This window comes from Heterocephalus glaber, unplaced genomic scaffold (assembly GCF_053883595.1).
Source record: "Heterocephalus glaber isolate CG9 unplaced genomic scaffold, H.glaber_assembly_v1.0 deba00000122, whole genome shotgun sequence".
NCBI classification, from domain to species: domain Eukaryota; kingdom Metazoa; phylum Chordata; class Mammalia; order Rodentia; family Bathyergidae; genus Heterocephalus; species Heterocephalus glaber.
In genome coordinates this window covers 75,263,406-75,278,911 of record NW_028258138.1, presented here as the reverse complement: position 1 = coordinate 75,278,911, position 15,506 = coordinate 75,263,406, and the positions used below count along the sequence as shown (strand labels likewise).

Sequence of the window (15,506 nt, the reverse complement as noted above, 5' to 3'; positions counted from 1 at the left end):
GTCCTGAGTTCAATTCCAGGTACTGGAAAAAAAAAAAAGTTGGGCGTGATGGTGCACACCTGGAACCCCAGCACTTGGGAGGCTGAGGCAACAGGATCACCTGGAGTTTGAGGCCAGCCTGGGCTACATAGTGAGTTCAAGCCCAGCTGGAACTACATAGCGAGACCCTGTCTCAAAAAATAAATAAGTGAAATAATTAAAAATAAAAAAGAGAAAATGGAGTCTGACACCAGTGACCTCCTTCCTGGTCAACAGAGGCAGCATCCAGCACAGGTTCTGGTTGAACATGTGCAGTTAAAGGTGCTTGAGACCAAGGCCTTGTTCTGGAAGGCTTGCCAAATAAAAAACCTTCCATGGCAACATCCAGATACATTTCACAGTACTTCTTGATTCACAGGGATTAAGTAAGGCTTCCAAGAAGAGCCTTCAAGGACATGATTTTCTACCAAGAAAAGCAGCAGGCAGCATAGGACAGTGTTAAGCTGGTGCTCAGATTCCCCCTGTAGAGAGAGGGCTGGGGGTGGGTGGCACGAGAGAGACATGGAGGCAGTGAGACCTCTCAGGACACTTTTCAGAAGCCCCCATGAGGGCCAGCATGGCTGTACATGTGTCAGTTTGCTTTCAGGACTTGGGATTGAGCCAAGGGCCTCATGCATGGTAAGCAAATGTTCTACTGCAGCTCTTTTTTTACCTTTTGGAGACGGTCTCACTAAGTTGCCCAGGGTGAGCCAGGTGAAGGGACCATGTGCAAAGGGGCAGAGATAAATATATAAATATAGTATATTCCAGAAAAAGGATGCTCCTCCCCCAAGGAATCCCTCAGGCAGAGCATTAGCATCCCACATAGCTATTTCCTTCACCTGGTGTTATATTAATCCTCACTATGCACATGACAGTGAAGGCCAGGAGAGTCCTGTTGCATTTTGGAGTATGCAGATTATAGTGGCTTTGAGAATAGAATCCATTACCGGACTTTTCATAACTGTGATTAGAAGGAATGATAAACCCATAATTAGTGAAGATATTTCCATAGCTACCACTTACCTGGGTAGCCAGGGACAGTGCGTGATCCTCAGGATTGCTGTGTTGACACACGCAACGCTGCCAGACACCATGTTGTTAACCACCACAGAGACACAGCCGTGTCTCCTTGTCTCTGCCAGAGTCTTTCGTGGTTTCTTCATGGAGTGGAAAGAAAACAGCTTTGGAGGCAGATACACTTGGATTCGACCCTGCCTCTGCCCTTCTTCCTCTGTGACCTTGGGTTATCATTTAACCTCTCTCAACCCCATTTTTCTTATCTGTCAAATAAGGAGAAAAAGCCTACCCCAGAGGGTTGTAAGGATCAAATAGGGCAATGCATGTAAAGCTCCTTGCATGGTTCTTCATCACCTGTGGCACTGAATACATTTTCCTGCCTGGCCTCTCCAGGCTGCAAGAATTTTTTCTTCCATGGAAGTGGGCATTAGAAACATCCAGGACATCAAAACAGTTTGTTTTCAGAAAGTTCTCAACAAGCTTCCCTCAGTCAAAAATTCTCTAAGATTCCATCTGTTTCTAGCTATTTTTCAATTCACTTGAGAGGCAAAATGGTGCCAAAATGTAGGGCTTGATCACATGCAGAAACAATGCATTTTTTAGTTTAGACAAATGCACAAGGTGAGCCAGCATGCTCATGTCTGGGGTCAGATAGTCTCTTATAGTTTGTGCTTAGCAAGGTCTTTGGAAAATCAGAGCTTAACTGTGTCTGATCTTAAGACAGTGAAGTTAATGATATCAGCAATGACCTCTCACTTGGGGCTGTTTTGTTTTAGGCAGGTTGCTGCATTCCTCTCATTCAACAAGAATTCGCTGAGTACTATTCCTAATATGCCAGGCGTCATACTGTATACCAGGGCTTACAGCACAGCATTAATTTTTAAATTGTTGCTCTTGGAATTTTCCACCACTTCTTGGAAACTTTCTGGGATGAGGAATGGGCATACAACTCATTGTAAACTTCAGCCTTCACCATCCAGCCTTTTGAGAGATCCTGAACAGCAAGAAACGAGTTTTGGGAAACATTTTGAGCTTGGACTTGGCTTTGGTATTGAAGACTTCTCACTGCTTAAGTCCTGCTTCCAGAAACTTCTGAAGTGATTCTGAAAAGGGAACAATCTAAGCATTGATTCTTCCTTTGCCGTCCTCTTCTCTCTACCTAGAAAGGAAACCATGCAAACAGGAGAATTTGTGTTGAGGTTTGGCTTGTGAAGGATACGGTAAAATGTGAAAAGCAAAGGAAAACCCTAGGAAGACCATGAGAATGCCAGAGATAAGCTCCCAGCCTTGTAGGATTCAGTGGTACTAGCTTCTTGAGATTATAGGACATGTTAGAACATTTTCTACTCTTAAATGTGAAACTATGAGAGACCTCTGGTGGCCGAAACAGTTATTCTTACGGCTCCTTTTGTTCCATGTCTCAGGAATTGAACCAGCGCTTTCAGAAGCTCTAACAAGCTGCTTATTGGCCTCAGCAGCCCGGTGCCTCTGGTGGGGTTGGGTGGGAGGGAGCCCTGTTGCCCTTAGGATGAGAGTCCCTGTCTCTCAAACACTGACCCTTGTGCTCTGCCCAGACCCAAATGCTCCCTTGGTTTAAGCCAGCCTGCTTTAGGAGGCTTGGAAGAAGTTCTTCCTTCTTCCAAGAGCTCCTCCTGTTGCCCTCTAACTCTGTCCAGCCACCTCCACCCCGGGTCATTAAGCAAGCCCGTGCCCCTCCAGTAGGTGTGTTATTTGACATCACCAAGTTGGCCTTTGGGAATAGGCAGGTGTTAAAATAATGCAAGCAGAACCTATTCTAATGCACTTTTTACTATATTGAGCTTGTTTCCCTAGAAACAGGCTAATTTGTAAGTATGTTGCACTCATTATGAACAAGCACTAGACAGGATTTTTTTGTATCACACACCTTTCTGAATAGTGCTAATCACACAGTGGGCCAACTATTTCCTGCTTCAGCTGGTTACACTTGGGGAAACTGAGGCCAGCTCTTCGATTAAAGTTCCTTGTGAGTTTCCTTTCCCGCCTCAAGACAAACTCTTACAGTGTTGCCTGGACTGGCCTTGAGCTCCTGGCCTTAGGCAATTCTCAGCTTCCATGCCTGACTTACTCCTTATGACTTCTGATTATAGGTTCAGAGCAGAAGAACCTCACTGCCTTTGGCAAATAAGTAGCCCATTTCTACTTAGGTTTATTTATTTTGATTAGCCTAACACCATCCCAAACCTCTGAATTACCAGTTCTGCCCTTACTGACACTAGCCTAGCAGTTGGCCCACATTTTGTAAGTTACACCTCATTAATCTTTCTTTCCATTAAATTTTTGGAGACATTTTGTCTGTTTTCCTAAGCAAGTTTCTCTGAGTTACATAGGATCTGCCACATGCAGCAGACCAGGCCTGAAGGACCCATGTGAGCCAAAAGGCACTGGCTGACCATTGTTGTTTTATGACCGTTTTTGATAAAGGTACAGAGTATTCCTCTTAGTATTCAGTGGGCATCTGGCTGTTATTGATTATGGAGAGCCCTCTTTTTTCCTTAAATGAACCTTATTAGCCTAGTCTAATTGTAAAATGTTCTGGCTGCCCGTGAGCTCATTGTTTTGCCCCACAGGGAGGCGGATGTTTTGGTCCAGGTCCTGCCATGTGGGGAGGCTGTGACTTGACAGGCTGGTTTTTTGGCCTAAACTCTTGACCTGAGGTCCTCCCTCCCCAACTCCAGGGCACAACTGTCCCCTGCCATCTCCTGGCTCGGTTGGGCTCCCTCAGCCAAGCTTGAGAGTGGCCTCCACATGTGATATTCCCACCAGTGCTACCCATTGATAGTGCTGCATGGTCTCAGCAGCCAGCTGGGGTGGAATTGGGCAACTGTTCACCAGCCACATGACAGTTTGCCAGTTCAAAAATAGCAACCCTCTGGTCCTGCTGCAGGCCCAGGAGGGTGTGAGGTCACACTCCAGATGCAGTTGCTCTCCCCAGAGGGGCCTGGCTGTCAGGTTAGTCAGGTTAACCCAGACCCAAGGCATTGCCTGGGGTCCCTCTGTTTCTTTTGGCTACTGCCTTCTGTTTTCCTTTCTGAGTCAGCACTTGTGGGCTTAGATGAAGATGATGGTTCATTTCACTCAGCAGTTTTCAGATTTCTCTGAAAGGTGAGTTCTTTAAAGAACCTGTGATTTTTCCATCTTCCACTCTCTCCTTAATCTCCCTGTGACTGATAGAGCTGGGCAGAGACCAAGTCCTTTCCCAGCTTCCCTCATAGAATGCAGTAGCAGTTGGAGGGCCATGGGTGCTGGCTGTCAAGAGAGAAATCAGGGCCCGGGACTGGGACTGTAAAGGTTTCCTCTGAGGGAGCTCTGGTGCCCTTGACAGTGGAGCCTTAGCTTTCTTGCCAGTGCTGTCATTTCAGAAAGTGATGCTGAGATTTGGAGAGACTTGGCCGGAAGCAACATGACCTGGTGTTTTCATAGTGGACATATCTTGCTGCTCAGATTCAGAATGCAAATTGAGATCCAGCCAATGAAAGGCCAACGGTGAGGGCCCCATCGGGGCCTTGCTATTTGGGAACACTGTCAGTTGACAGCTGGCCGTGAGACTAAGGAAGCATCACTGTTTGCATCTCTGAAGAGCCTTATGCTGGAGAAATCGGAACAATGTGCAGAAACAGTGGAGAGTGCAAATGCAAGCCTCTGATTTCTGCATGCCCATAACTAAGCCTCCCTCCTGCAGAGGGAAGAGAACCCTTAATCCTCTTTTCCTCGGTGACCTTGAGGTCCTTAGGTTTCTTAGACATTTGTAAAGAATTTGAAATATCTCAAGAATCACATTTCAGTTCCACGGGAATCAATACTTCTGTCCTAACAGCATTGGTGTCTTCGCCCCAGGCTTGAGATCTATCCTGATGACATTCACAACCGCTGGCCAGCAGCACATGTTCTGAGCATCATCTGCATGCCTGGCACCGTGCTAGGCATTGGGCAAACAAACATCCAGTGCATTCTTTGATTTTTGTATGAATTTGTAGGTTACTGAGGTGAAGCAAACCAGTCTATCAATGGGATAAGTGATTATGTCTATCCTCTACCTCTTCACTAAGTTTTCACTTAGTTAAGTGAACATTCTGCAGTGTTTATTATTAAGAGAAAGAGAAAAAAACTGGGGAAGTATGGAAAAAAAAGCCCATCACAATCGCTGGCACCTCGTCTTCTCTGCTCATAGCTATGATTCTCAAAACAGCTGTCCACATTCACTGTCGTTTGTTACTCCCACTTAGCCCTTAACCCTGACCCATTTGGATTCAACCCTGTGACACCATCGAAATAGATCTTCCCAGCTTCCAGGGACCTTGAGCAATAAGACTCAGCCCCATCTCACTTGACTTCTGAGCCTCAGCTTACACGGGCCACTCCCTCCTTGAAAGGTTCTCTTCCCATCTGCATCACAGCTCTGGAGTCTCCTGAGCAAGATCCTTCTCCAGCGGCTCCCAGGGTTGGAGTTGGCTCACAGCGTGGTCCTGGTTACCCTCAAGCGCACTGTCTCCAGGGCCCTCCTCCATGCCCAGACCCGCAGCTCTTCACACTTGCTCCTGAGCTCTCAGGGGTGCTTGCCAGCCCCTCCATCTCTACAGGTCCCAAATGTGCTCATGTTCTCCCAGCTGTGTTTCTCTCCCGATGCCTTTGTTTCCATTATTCATCCAGTCATGACAGCCAGACACCCAGAAAATCTGCTTTGTCCTGCCTCTCCCATTCCTGCACCCCACCGACCACCAGGGCTTGTGTACTGACCTCTTCTGTTTCTTTGGAGCTCATCAGTTGTCCATCTCTACTCCCATTCTCCTCATTGTCTACACTGCAGCTCAAGTGATTGTTTCCAAACAAAAAACCTGCTCAGGTTTAGCACCTTTTAGAAAAGCTGGGAGAGGTTTGAAGTGGCCGGATGCTGGGGTACCTGGAGAAGTGGGGCCAGTGAAAATCACTTGGGCTTTTTATTTGAGATCTGCCTTGGGTGTTGTGCATAAAGTATAAGAATAGAAGTTGTATTTCTGACAATGAGGAAATGTTCAAAGATTTTGTATGAAAATGTAGCATTGTGTGGTTCACATTTAAAAAAAATGGTTGCAGCCCCAGAGAAACTGACTTGGAGGCAGGAAGAGAGCACAGAATGGATAGGGGTTGGGGGTCAGCCCTCCAGTTGTCAGGTGGATTGGGACAAAAGGGTGGACTCAGTCCCTGAAGCAGTGAATGTGCACATGAACTATCTCTCTGATGCACATTTCCACAGCATTTCCCTGGTCCCGTACATGGACGAGGCACCACTCTGCCCCTCTTGGAGTGAGGCCTCTGGCCTGCTGCCCAGAGCCAGTGAGCAGGTGGGTGAGACTGCACAGCAGCACCGTGTGGAATGTTTTTCCCAGCCGAGCAGTCCCCCAAGCTCCAGAGCAGAGTTACGGAGGGGACCAGGGGTCTCACTGAGGCAGGGGCAACTCACCGAGGAGCCTGGGGTTGGTTTAAGTGAGGGAGCACTGCACTCTCATGGGAGGAACCACTTGTGGCTGGCAAGTTCTGTCAGTGACTGGCCTGTGCCAAGGCAGTGCTGTGTTCACAGGCTCAGGAAAACCATGAAGAAAAGAATAAAACTATAAGAACAATTAGCCCTGCTTCTGGAGGTTGATTTAATTGCTGCAGAGATCCTTATGAGGGAACTAGCAGATTCCTATGCATTGCAGAAGTCCCTGTTCATTGCTTTTTCTGAGACCAAGGCCAGTGCATGGAGGAGAAGGCTAACTAGTGGGACAGGCACAGTCCCATACTAACTGGACTGGGAGACACCCCCCACCCTGAGAACAGGTAGCCAGACCAGGCAGGGACACGGTAGGATGCTATTGTCTTATGTAACTCCAGCCAGCTGGTCAACAGAGAACCGAAAATAGCAACTCTCAGGAGGGATTTCCCCTTCCTTTTCAAAGCCCAGGGCGGAAGCCTTCCCCTTGGAAGCCTGGGGATATGCAACCACAGAGTTCAGCCCACCTCTGGTTCTTGTGCTGTGGAGAGAAGTGTACAGTCTGACCCGAGAGCCCTGGCTGTCAGCGTGGCTGAGTCCTTCGCACCTTCCTTTCCACAGTGCGGAGGGCAGGGCTGTGGGTTTGGCTTGGGACACTGCAGGGCCCTGGAGTCACACAGACATAGTGACCTGAAGCTCACAAAGCTTTAGTTTCCTGCTCCTCTGTGACAGTTGTTGAAGAGTTCCCCAGAGATGTCTAGGACACATGTGAGATCTGACTTGGAGTGACAGGGAAATCACCCCAGATGGGTCAAGGCCTCCAGCACACACCCCTTCTATTTCTCTGACCACTTCCTGTTTATATGGCTGCCTGTTCTGAGAAGGGAGACAGCAAGAATGTGAGGCCAGAGGGTGCTGTGGGAGAGGAAGATGTCAAGGCCGGAAAGGGGAGGGGAGGGAATTCTCAGGGCTGTGAGGAAAGGGGACAGACAGTCCTGGGGGATCCTGGGGAGAGGCAGAAACTGAGAGGGGAAGTAGAGAATGAGCGTGTATACACACGTGAGTGTGAGAGACAGAGAGTGGGGGAGTGGGAGACAGCACTGTGAGGAGAAAGGGAAGCAACCTTCCTGGTTTCAGCTACACGACAGCGCTGCAATGACAGCATTTACTGAGAGCTTACTTAGCGCCATACACTGTCCTAAGTGCTCTGTTTGGGTTGACTTAACTCAGCCATCATGAGGGAGGTACTTCTGTCAGCCCTGTGTAGAGAGGAAGAGCTGAGACTGTGCTGCAACCTCAGGCACTTCCGGCCAGCAGCAGATCCAGGAGGCAGGCCAGGCTAGCTGACCTCTGCACTCTGCTGCCCCACGCTGTGCAGGCTTCCTTTGGTCCCGACTGCTCCCCACAGCCATACTCTGTGCCCTCTTCATCCTCTGCTCCTGCAGGAGTGCCCACCGCCTGCTTGTCTAGGAACTGGTGGTCCCCAAGAGCACTGGGCAGGCTGGGGCTCCTCCCCCCGCCTTCAGTGCCTTTGGGCCCTCGGATGCCGCCAGGCCTTTTTTCCCTGCCTCCTCTGAGATGGTGCCATTTCACTATGGATCCTCCCCTGTGCCTGTCGCTGACCTGGTTACTGAGTCCCTGAAGCCCTCAGAACCCACTCACACCCCTCCCTTCATGTGCTCAGAGCATTTCCCTGAGGTCAGCTGCCTCCGAGTTCCTCCCATCGAATTCACGATTTTGGCTCCCGTTTCCTGGGTGCCCTGTGGCCCAGAGACCACCTTAGAAGCTCTATTTCTAAGTGATATTTCTGTCGATGTTGCCTCCAAGAAAGCATCATCCTCATTGACAAGAGAGGGGGTGAGGTGGATGCTTGTAATCCCAGCACTCAGGAGGCTGAGGCAGGAGGATCACCCTGAGTTCAAGGTCAGCCTGAACTACAAACCTTGTCTCAAGAAGGGAGGGTGATCGTCAGAGAGGTTTAGGGACTTGCCCAAGGCAGCACAGTGAATGGTGAGGGAGGATGTGATCCTTCTCACCCTCTCAGATTTTCGCAAGCTGCCCAGCCCTCTGAGCTCCTCCCCTCAGGCCCCTAACGCTTCAGCTCTGCCTCTCCTCTCCTCTGTTCTCTGTTCCCCTCTCCTCTTCCCTACGTTTTTACCAGAACTTTCTCCAGAGTCTTTCATCAGCAGGATGCCCCAGTGCAGTCCCCGCCCTCCCTGCATGGCTGGGAGCTGCCTGTGTCACTGTCACCATGGCCACCTGCTGGGCTCCCTGCCAACTGGACTCTGTCCTCACCACTCACTGCCACTCTCACCGGTGTCTCAAGGTGCCAGCCGAAGGATCTGCTCTTCCTGACCTCTTCGAAGCATGGATGATGGGCTTCCCCGCCGGCTTCCAGGCCCCGGCCCCGCCCCCAGCCTCGCCTCCCTCTGATACAAGTTCCATCAAAGGAGGCAAAGAGGCTTGCCCCCTGGCCCACACAAGCACTGTTTTGCTGATGGGAGCTGTTGAATTCTGTAGAGCTAAAGTTCTGCATAAATAGTGCATTTAAGCTTCCTGTCATTTAGCCATCAGTCACTCTAACAGAAGCACGGTGAGCCCAGCGCTTTTGGATTGCCCTTCAGAATCCCTGTCTGTGTGCAAGGGAGGTGTTCTGTGTTTACACAATATGAAGTGGGCATTAAATTCCACTCTGTCCTGGTAGCACTACCGATTGGCTTGGTTTTGATGAGGGGCACTAACAGAAGTCCTCTAGGCATTTCAGTCCCTTGGGTGGTCCTTGATAGGTTATTGATCCTGGGAACAGTGCCAAAGGACCCTGATCACTTCGATGGCATGTATTCCTCCTAGGGGTTAGGAGAAGCCGGGGCTGTGCAGAAGATGTGGAAGTCACCAGCAGGCAGGGTGAAGCCTGGCTGCAGGATCTGAGACATAGGGCCAGCAGAAGTGGGGCCAGGCCTGTTTAGTTTTCGGCACCCCATGTGGGTTACACTGAGGGAAGCTTGGAAGCTTTAAACTAGGATGATAAGTCGTTGCCAGCTTCTACCGGCTGGGAGGATTTGCAGTACCACGTGAGCCTCAAAAGAGGCTTCTGAGGCCAACCCCTAGCTCCCTGAAAAAGAGCTCCGTCATCAGATGACACTGTCAGCCTCAAGTGTGAGTGAAGGAGGACGCAATGATGCATGCCACATCTGTGCCGTAGCAGCTTTAAGTTTTGGGGTGTGTGTGTGTGTGTTCTGCTGGCCTCATGCATGCTAGGCACCCCCTCAGCTGCCTGATACTAATACAACTGGAACTGTTAGGCGTGTCATTAGGTCAAGAATTTGGCTGCTTCAGCAGTTTCACCCAGTGTGGACCTTGAACTTTGTAACCGTGACTTGCCTTGGAGTCAGCAAACCTTGAACACCAAGAAGCCACAGGGCTGAGGATTTCCCAGCAGTTGCGCAGCCCTTCAGTTGCACTTGTTTGTTGGCCTCCGAAGTGGCTAGGCTGTTCCTCTGTCCACACCTCAGCTCCTCCACACATTCCGGCTCCCTTACATGTCTTCACTGCAGGAAGTTTGGTGGGTCCTGTTTCTCTACAAGAAATATGATTTCTGGCACATCTCCAGCTCCCTTCTCCCCTGACCTTGATTCCTACTTCCTGGCCTCTGAACCCTCAAGCTGTGATATATTCACCCCACAATGACCTCCATTGACCTTGGCCTGCGTTTCAGAGCTCTGAGGCTTGCATAGTGCAAGTATAGATGTGCCTACAGCAGGGGGCCTTCTTGCCACTGGGCCACCATGGTGGAGAGCAGTGTCACAGGCAGGCTGCCGTCCTGCAGTGAGCAGCCCTGTTCCTGCTGATGGCTGGTCACAGGGTAGCAAGTCCTCCCCTCGACCACTGCCCTGCACCCCACACCCAGACCCTTCAGTGTAGTAACATGCAGCCTCCTCTCCAGATCTTTGATGTGTTGGAATATTGTGTTGAATTATATTTGGATACTTTTATATTGCTACCAAAAGCAGAGTTGGAAAGAAAACAGTACTGTCTCAGCCAAAACAGCCTGACCTACACACTAAATACAGCACTGAGGATCTGGGGCTCAGTGGTAGAGTGCTTGTCTGGAATATAAAGGCCCTGGGTTCCAACCCCAGCACTGCCAAAAAAAAATTAAAATTAAAATAAATAACAAAAAATAAAATAAAAATAAAAAGCACTAGACTCACCTTTTATACTTTTGCTCTGTGGGGGGATGTGTATGCAAGCCAGAGCTGGATTGAAAAGTTACCTCTGAAGTGGACTGATGTCTGAAACTCACTACGAAATGCATTTTAAAAATTCAGATGGATGGATGGAAGGATGGATGGATGGACAAACGTGTGATAGGGCCACCCATAGCATCCACTTTCGCTAGAATCTGGGCAGAATCCGGGTGGTGCCTATGTGGAAGCTCACTGCAAGATACTTTAAACTTTGCCACAGGTTTGGAAACTTCCATAATAAAATGTTGGGGGGAAATTGCCCCGACTGTGAGCCAGTTTAATTTAAACCAGGCCCTTGACAAAGGCGTCCCTGAGGCTCAGGAGTTGGAGTTGTGCTCATTGAATTCATCTGTGAAGACTTCCTGTGGGGTTCTGCTGTCCAGGCCCCAAACTGGGCTGGTCACACACTGATGGAGAGGGCAGGCAATCCTCAGCCTGTGACTTTGTGCTGCTGCCCCAGCTCACCCCTGTGTAACCCTTGCAGCTGGGGCTCTGTGCTCTCCTGCAGTGGCCACACCCCACGGCAGCTCCTGCACAGCCTGAGCTGTGTTCCTGCCTCTCCACTCCTGCCTGGGGCCTCACCATCTACCTCAGTGCTGCCTGTGAAATGTGCCAGGGCCTGGGGCCACCTGGGCAGGTGAGGAGGCTCCTACGTGGGAGGCTCAGACACCCGGCTGCTCCAGATGGCCACCCTGTCCCCTGCACGTTACAGGCACATGGAGCCCAGCAAGCAGGGCCAGGAAGTTAAGTGGCCAGTGAAGAGGCTCTGGAACTAGGTCCTCTCCTCTTCTGTGGGCCACAGGGAGGGGCTGGCAGCCAGTACCAGGAGTGACTGAGGTGCAGGGACATGCAAGAGCCCCTCTCCCCACGACTGCCTGTCCAGCCTCTACAGTCTCCTGCTAGCTTCTGGGTGGCCGCTCAGTAAATGCAACTCTTGGTTTTACTAATGATATCAGCCTTAACAAAATGACATTAGGAAGGAAGACATGCTGCAGAAATAGCACAAAGGAGATTTTTTAGGATTAAAAGCTGTTAGTAGCACTACATCCCACCCTTCATAGTGTTGAAAATTAAGGACCTCGGTCAGCCCCTGGGTCCCCTGGGGAGACAGCACTGTCTGTGCCTTTCCCATGCAACACACTCCAACAACACATGCTCATAGGCACAGTCCTCTGAGCTGCGGTGCCTCTTCCCTCAACCTCTGCAGAACCCCGGCTGGTGCCCCCTCTCCCACAGGCTGTGGACAAGGGGAGGTCAAGGACCTCGTGGCAGCCAGGGCCACTTCCAGCAGCAGTGGAGCGTTGGGTTCAGATGGTGGACTCTGGAGCCAGACTACCTGGATTCAAGTCCAGGCTCTACTGCCACTGGCTCTGTGGTCTTCAACAAGCCGCTTCATGGTTCTGTGTCTTAGTTTCATCATTCATAAAAATACTAACCCCTGTCTCATAGGGTTATTGTAAGAAGAACTTGCATGCAGAGCGTGGCAGTATCTGACATCAGTACAGAGCGCGCTAGTCAGGGCTGTTGCTGCCTTGTGTCGCTTTGATGTCTGGTCTCCATCCTCTCCTTTGGGACTGCAGGCTCATAAGGTCTGAGCAAGAAGCCAGCATCTCATTAGGGCTGAGGGAGGACAGCTGTGCTAGTTTTGGGTTGTGGCTATAACAAATTACCAGACATTTATTGACAGAAAGCAACTCGGATTTACTCCGTATAGTTCTGGAAGTCAGAAGTCTGAATTCATTTTCCCTGGGCTTAAGTCAAAGTGTCTACAAGGCCACACTCCCTCCTAGGCTTGGGGGAGAAGGCACTCCTTGTTTTTGAAGCTCCTAGAGCTGCATTCCTTGCATTCCTTGGCTCAGGCTTTGTACTCCATCTTTGAAGCCAGCAGAAAAGCATCTTGCTCCTGTGTCCCTCAGCCACTTTCCTCTCCTCAAACCTTCCTCTTTTCCTCTTGTGGGAACCTTAGGACCTCAAATCTCAAAATCCTTACCTTCATCTCATCTGCAAAGTTTTGCCTTGTAACACCCACAGGTTTTGGAGGTTGGGGTGTGGACATATTTGGGGACCAGTGGGTATAACAACCTAGTCAGGAAGCTTCCCTAGGTCCTGATCCTATGGCACTAGGTGGCCACATTCTGGACCAACTTGGAGCACCAGCCCAGACCACGCCCGGCCACATACATTATTCCCTGTCAGACAGGCTGAGGGCAGAGCCGGCACCTCCTTCCCTGTGGGAGCCCCTGTATTGCACATGGCAGGCACTGGGGGGTTATGTGTTCATGCATGAGGACAAGCAGGCCCTGATCCACGTGTGTACCCTTGTAGGCCATGGAGAGTGTCACTGTGGAGAATGCAAGTGCCACGCAGGTTACATCGGGGACAACTGTAACTGCTCCACAGACATCAGTACGTGCCGGGCTAAGGACGGGCAGATCTGCAGTGACCGTGGGCACTGTACCTGTGGGCATTGCCAGTGCACAGAACCTGGGGCCTTCGGGGAGACGTGTGAGAAGTGCCCGACCTGCCCGGATGCTTGCAGCACCAAGAGGTAATAGCACCACCCACTGTGCTCAGGCTGGCCTGTTGCCGAGCTGGGCAGTCCCACGTGGGCAGTCTCCACTCCCCACCACCTGGCCTTCCACCCACCCAGCCTGGCTCCTACTGACACTCTAAAATAGCAGCTTTGAATGCTGGTTCCATGGGGATTTTGTAAGAGAACAAAAAGCGGAACATAAAAACAAAACCACTATTCTGTTCCCAAATGAGTTGAAGCTACAGGATTACTGAGTTAAGTGAAATTAGACTGGTGTTGGTACGAAATGGAGGTTCTTCTCCAAGCCTTGAGTGCACTATTGTGCATTTTCAAAAGGGAATGCAGTGTGCACCTTTTTTTCAAATGAATTTGATCCTCCCCATTAACATCTCCCGAACACTGTTTCATAGAACCCCCATATGGGAACAGCTGCTTTAAACAAAACGGCATCAGAAGGTAAATGGGATAGAAAGGCACCAACCCAGATAAGGCCCACCAGAAACAAGTACAGTGGCTCTTGGATTTTCTGCTCCATTTATGCTGATAATGGAGCGCCGGCCCTGATCGGCTGCTGAATGCGGAGATTGTCTGGCCAAGTTGGGCGGCTGCTGGCCCACTCAGGCTCCCACAGTAGTACTGCCCTCCCCTCGCTCTACCTGTGCACTGCCAGAGAGGGAGCCCAGTCACAGAAGTCGGGCTGTGATGCTCCCAGAGAGCCAGAGTGATGTTCAGTCTCGAAATCTGCCAGGGAAACAGCTGTGTCATCATCTGTGCTAAGGAGCCGGTGGGGGAACCAGGGCACAATCGGAAACCAATCACAGTACAGACTGTGTTTCTCTGGCTTGGGGAACACACTGCACTTTTTTTTTTTGGCAGATTTTCCTTGCAAACGTCTAGCCCCTGCTGATAATGAAATGAGCTCATGTTCCTTGAGTTCACACCAGCTGCTGGTCAGCTCACGCTCAGAAGCATCCTGGTGGCAGAACCTTGGGTTGCATCTGCCCCAGACTGTCCAGGCGGGGGGAATTGAAAGCTGGCTGCCAATGGAGAGACAGGATAGCCAGGGCCGGGCTCTGTCTTGTCTAATTGCAGTGGGTAAAACGAGTGAGGGAGAGGAGGACAGATTGCTCAAGGAGCCTGGAGCCTTTGGGGCAGGGGAACGGTGGAGGCCCAGATAGAAGTGGCTGGGGTCCTGAGTACAGACTCAAGTGAGCCGGCACCACAGGCATTGCTAGCACACTGTGCCTAGGGGAGGCGCACCCCAACTCCCACCAGCAGAACCCTGGAGGGTATTGCTCCCCATCCTGGGGACACGAGGTCCTGGGGAGTGGAGGCCAAGCTGGACAACACACATGGAATGAGTGAAAGTAGCGGAAACCTCAGTCTTTTCTCTGAAGGAGCAGCAGGACCATGAGGGATCAGCTTCTGGCCAGTTAAAAGACCTCTGAGGAAAACAGCTCTCACTTTAAATGTAAGGCACTTATTTTCTAAAAGACGCAGACTTGATAATTAATTATCCATTACGCACTACCAAAGGAGCAAGAGGGCAAGAAGAGGCCACAGGGAGCTTCCCTGTTCCTTCGTAATTTGCCTCTGGGCCACACTGACTCTCTGTTATAGCCACATAGAAAAAAAAAATGTTTTTAACAAAGTCCTTTTGATAGTGATTTTGATAGGCTGTTTTCCTACTTGCTGCTTTGCTGAGAGCTACAGGTTTTGAATCTCCTACATCCTTTTCTTCCTGGGGTTTTAGGGTAACCAATCTCTCCTTTCTAGAACTAACCACACCTACCTTCCCTCTGGATGAGTTCATGCTCAGCCCCAGCTGATTCCAATTAGCAGGCTCTGAGCAAAGTCTCTCAGAGACTTGTTTTTTTAAAAGGCCAGACATATTTTCATACATAGCTGCACTATATTACACGTTTCAGTCAGCAAGGAAGCATACACACTAGACTCCCATGTCCCTGTGGATAATTAGGGTGCTTCCAGAAGTGCCTGCAGCTGGAGTTTCCCTGCAGCAGGGCAGTGTCCTGTGGATCTGAGGCTGCCTAAAAGCAGCCGTTCTGGGTGCTGTGTGCTAATCCAGGAGGCTGGCAGAGCCCTTTCCTGGCCCCAGTCAAACCTCCCTGCCTGCTCCTGGGGCCTGACTGTCAGAGGAAATGCACATCTTACTAGCCCGTTTCCTACTCTACAATGT

The 15,506-nt window shown here is 50.3% G+C and overlaps 1 protein-coding gene across 1 annotated transcript in view; it reads left to right on the top strand.

The window, feature by feature from the left end:
• The window catches only part of Itgb5 (integrin subunit beta 5), a 110,299-nt gene that overhangs the window by 88,667 nt on the left and 6,126 nt on the right, over window positions 1–15,506 (top strand). The window contains 1 exon segment of the mRNA XM_021259554.2: window positions 13,102–13,324. Coding sequence (XP_021115213.1) covers window positions 13,102–13,324 — 223 coding nt within the window.